Below are 2,682 nucleotides of genomic sequence, written 5' to 3' on the forward strand. Positions count from 1 at the left end.
AACATCTGAAGGCAACGGTCTGAGGTTAAGCGGAAAGAGGATCGAACTTCTGGTTCTCACGAGTTCGACATTATTACATAAAAAACAAAACCCATAATTTATCTAATACATTAGTAATTCTTATTAAACTCAAACCTGGATTTACAGAGTTTTAACACCAAAGGAAGCCTGCATTTAACGTTTGAATATCTGTTTAAATTTTGTCATTATAACTTTCAGTCATATAGATTTTCAAAATAAAAGTTCCTATCTTAAATTATTGACATTTAAAGTTTTCAGATTTTCATAGACCAATGTGTTTCCTCATACGCCCCAAAGCATCAGGAGCATGTTGGGTAATTAGCTGACCTAAATGGAAACCATTACCGAGGACTAATACTGATATTGATTCACACATTATGAACTTTTATTGCTGTTGGAGGAATCGCACAATATCAAACTAAGCTTTCAGACTTTTCAGACTCAGACGACAACAGAACAAACTTTACCTCAGAGCTAAGTGAGACAGAGGAAGCTGAAGTGACGTCCTTCATTAGCTAACGGCTACAAACGTCTGACAGACAGCAAGACAACAGATTGATGCACCAGAAATGCTGAATGGTCATTTTAATAACACTGTTAATTATTTGAGATTATTTAGAGAAAACAGATAAAATTTTGAACTAATGTCCAAGTTTCAAATTGTGATTTTGGTATAAAACTTTGTGAATTCGGTTTCTTAAAGTTAAATACAATACATGAAATAAAAATACATAAAACCAAACAAAGTAAATATGAATGTAAGTATAAAGAGATTTTTTGTTACTTATCGAGTCCAACAAGTAAAGTTTACTGGCATCTCACTTTGCTTTGTTAACATCAGCAAAGATTTCACTCTGAATGACAGATACAGCAGGACATACTGAGGAGATCCCTCTGTCTCGGCAGGCATTCATCTCTGTAACAAAACAACGCAGGAGCACTTATTTTCTCTCTTCTATTTGGGAACATGGACAACTACAGGCTCGCACTTCTTTTAATAATGTTTTTCCTTTCTTTAAAAAAATCTCAACAATAAGAAAACTTTTGCCACTTCCTTCTAAGCTCAGTGATTTAATCAGTTTTTAGGTCATATCAGTACGCTGAGCCACTTTAAACTGAAAGAGAATCAGTCGTATTTTTCACATACCCTGGTTATTAGTGTCGGCTTTTTTTTTTTTTAAACCTATTTATGAATCCAAAACTTAAAGATTCAACTTTTATAGACCTGATTTCTGCAGCAACACAAGGTTTCCTTTAACCTGCTGGATTTAATCTTTACTTTAGATGAAAATCAGGTGACTGTTTATAGTTTCAATGTTTAGATTCAACCAATGAGTTTTTAATGAGAGCATGAGCCTCACAAATACATTTCATGCAGGTAATTGTAATAAACTATTTCTGATTTTATCCCACTGCATCTTTTCCTTCTGTGTGCTGCAGCATAACGGAACCCTCTGATCTTATACGTCAGCTCTTATGACAGCCTCAGCCTTGAACCTGCACTAGTGATGACCCTTTTTCAGGTGGCAGGTGCAGACGGGAGGACTGGAGCTGCTGCTGGAGCTGGCGCTCTGCTGCGCCTCCTCTCTGTACTTAGGCTGCTCCTTGTGCTTCGGCTCCTCCCTCCGCTTCTCCACCTCCTCCGCCGCCCTGACCTTTCTGACCTCCTGGCGAGGAGACGACCGGACGTCTCTCCCCTTCTCTCCCACCAGAGCCTTGGAGGGCATGCGCAGGTTCTTGGGGGAGGCCATGCTTTGAGTCTGCACCCTCTTGACGTGGTCGACGGCGTACGGCCTCTCCTGGAAATCGCCGGAATTCTTGCGTCCGCCTGCTTTATCAGCCGTGTACTTCCTGGGGGGATTAGCAGGAGGTTTGTAGGCCTCCAGTTTGCGCTTGTGACTCATGGCGGAGGCACAGCAGATGATGAAGACCATGACAATGAGAAGGGAGGTCACCACGATGATGATGAGCAGATTGTCCTGCAGGAAATCCACGACTCGGGTCAGGACGAAGTCCTTGAGGCGGATCATGGTGGTGGTGATGCTGTTGGTGAGGGTGGGGGCTCCGGTAGCAGCTGAGATTTGAACAGGTGCTCGGGTGGTGGGGAAAAGGAGCTCCAGCTCTGCTTCATCACCGCTGCCATCCATGGAGATGTTGTAGAAGAGAGGAGTGGCGTGACACACACTGCAGCACAGTGAGAGGAGGGTGAGGAAGGAAACCAGGCGGGACGTCATCTTCTCTTCTGAGTCCTGCAAAAACAATTATTAAGATTCAGATAATTTCTAATCCAATCTTGCATAAATCTACGAGGGCAATGGCGGGCAAAGAGTTAGAATAAAAGATTGATACCACTCTAATATCTGTACATTAACTATGGAGGCCAGGAGGTGGTTAGCTTAGCTGCAGCAAAAGACTGTAACCATGGATGCCTTGCTTTGTTCAAAGATCTACCAGCATCTTTAAAGCTAACAAATGAACAAGCTAAATGCAGTTTGTTTTGTCGGACAGACACAAACAAAAATGATAAATGTAAGGTTCTGTTACTTCTCAGTGGCTTGCAGCCTGGTGCAGTGAATTCCTGAAGTCTGCTGGTTTCCTGTCAACCAAAAGGTTCTAGCTTCAGTGGAGGAGTTGGTGTATTTTTAACTTTGGACAGAGCCA

At 41.9% G+C, this 2,682-nt stretch overlaps 1 protein-coding gene across 1 annotated transcript; it reads right to left on the bottom strand.

Annotated features, from left to right (window-relative positions):
- Positions 1-1,523: 1,523 nt before the first annotated feature.
- tmem119a (transmembrane protein 119a) lies at positions 1,524-2,255 on the bottom strand. The gene has a single exon (XM_069682429.1). The coding sequence runs from the start codon at positions 2,253-2,255 to the stop codon at positions 1,524-1,526; it is 732 nt and encodes a 243-aa protein (XP_069538530.1).
- Positions 2,256-2,682: the final 427 nt, after the last annotated feature.

Source organism: Semicossyphus pulcher, unplaced genomic scaffold (genome assembly GCF_022749685.1).
Source record: "Semicossyphus pulcher isolate SPU_LCO1_2020_fin unplaced genomic scaffold, fSemPul1.0.p SCAF_6, whole genome shotgun sequence".
Lineage (NCBI taxonomy): Eukaryota > Metazoa > Chordata > Actinopteri > Labriformes > Labridae > Semicossyphus > Semicossyphus pulcher.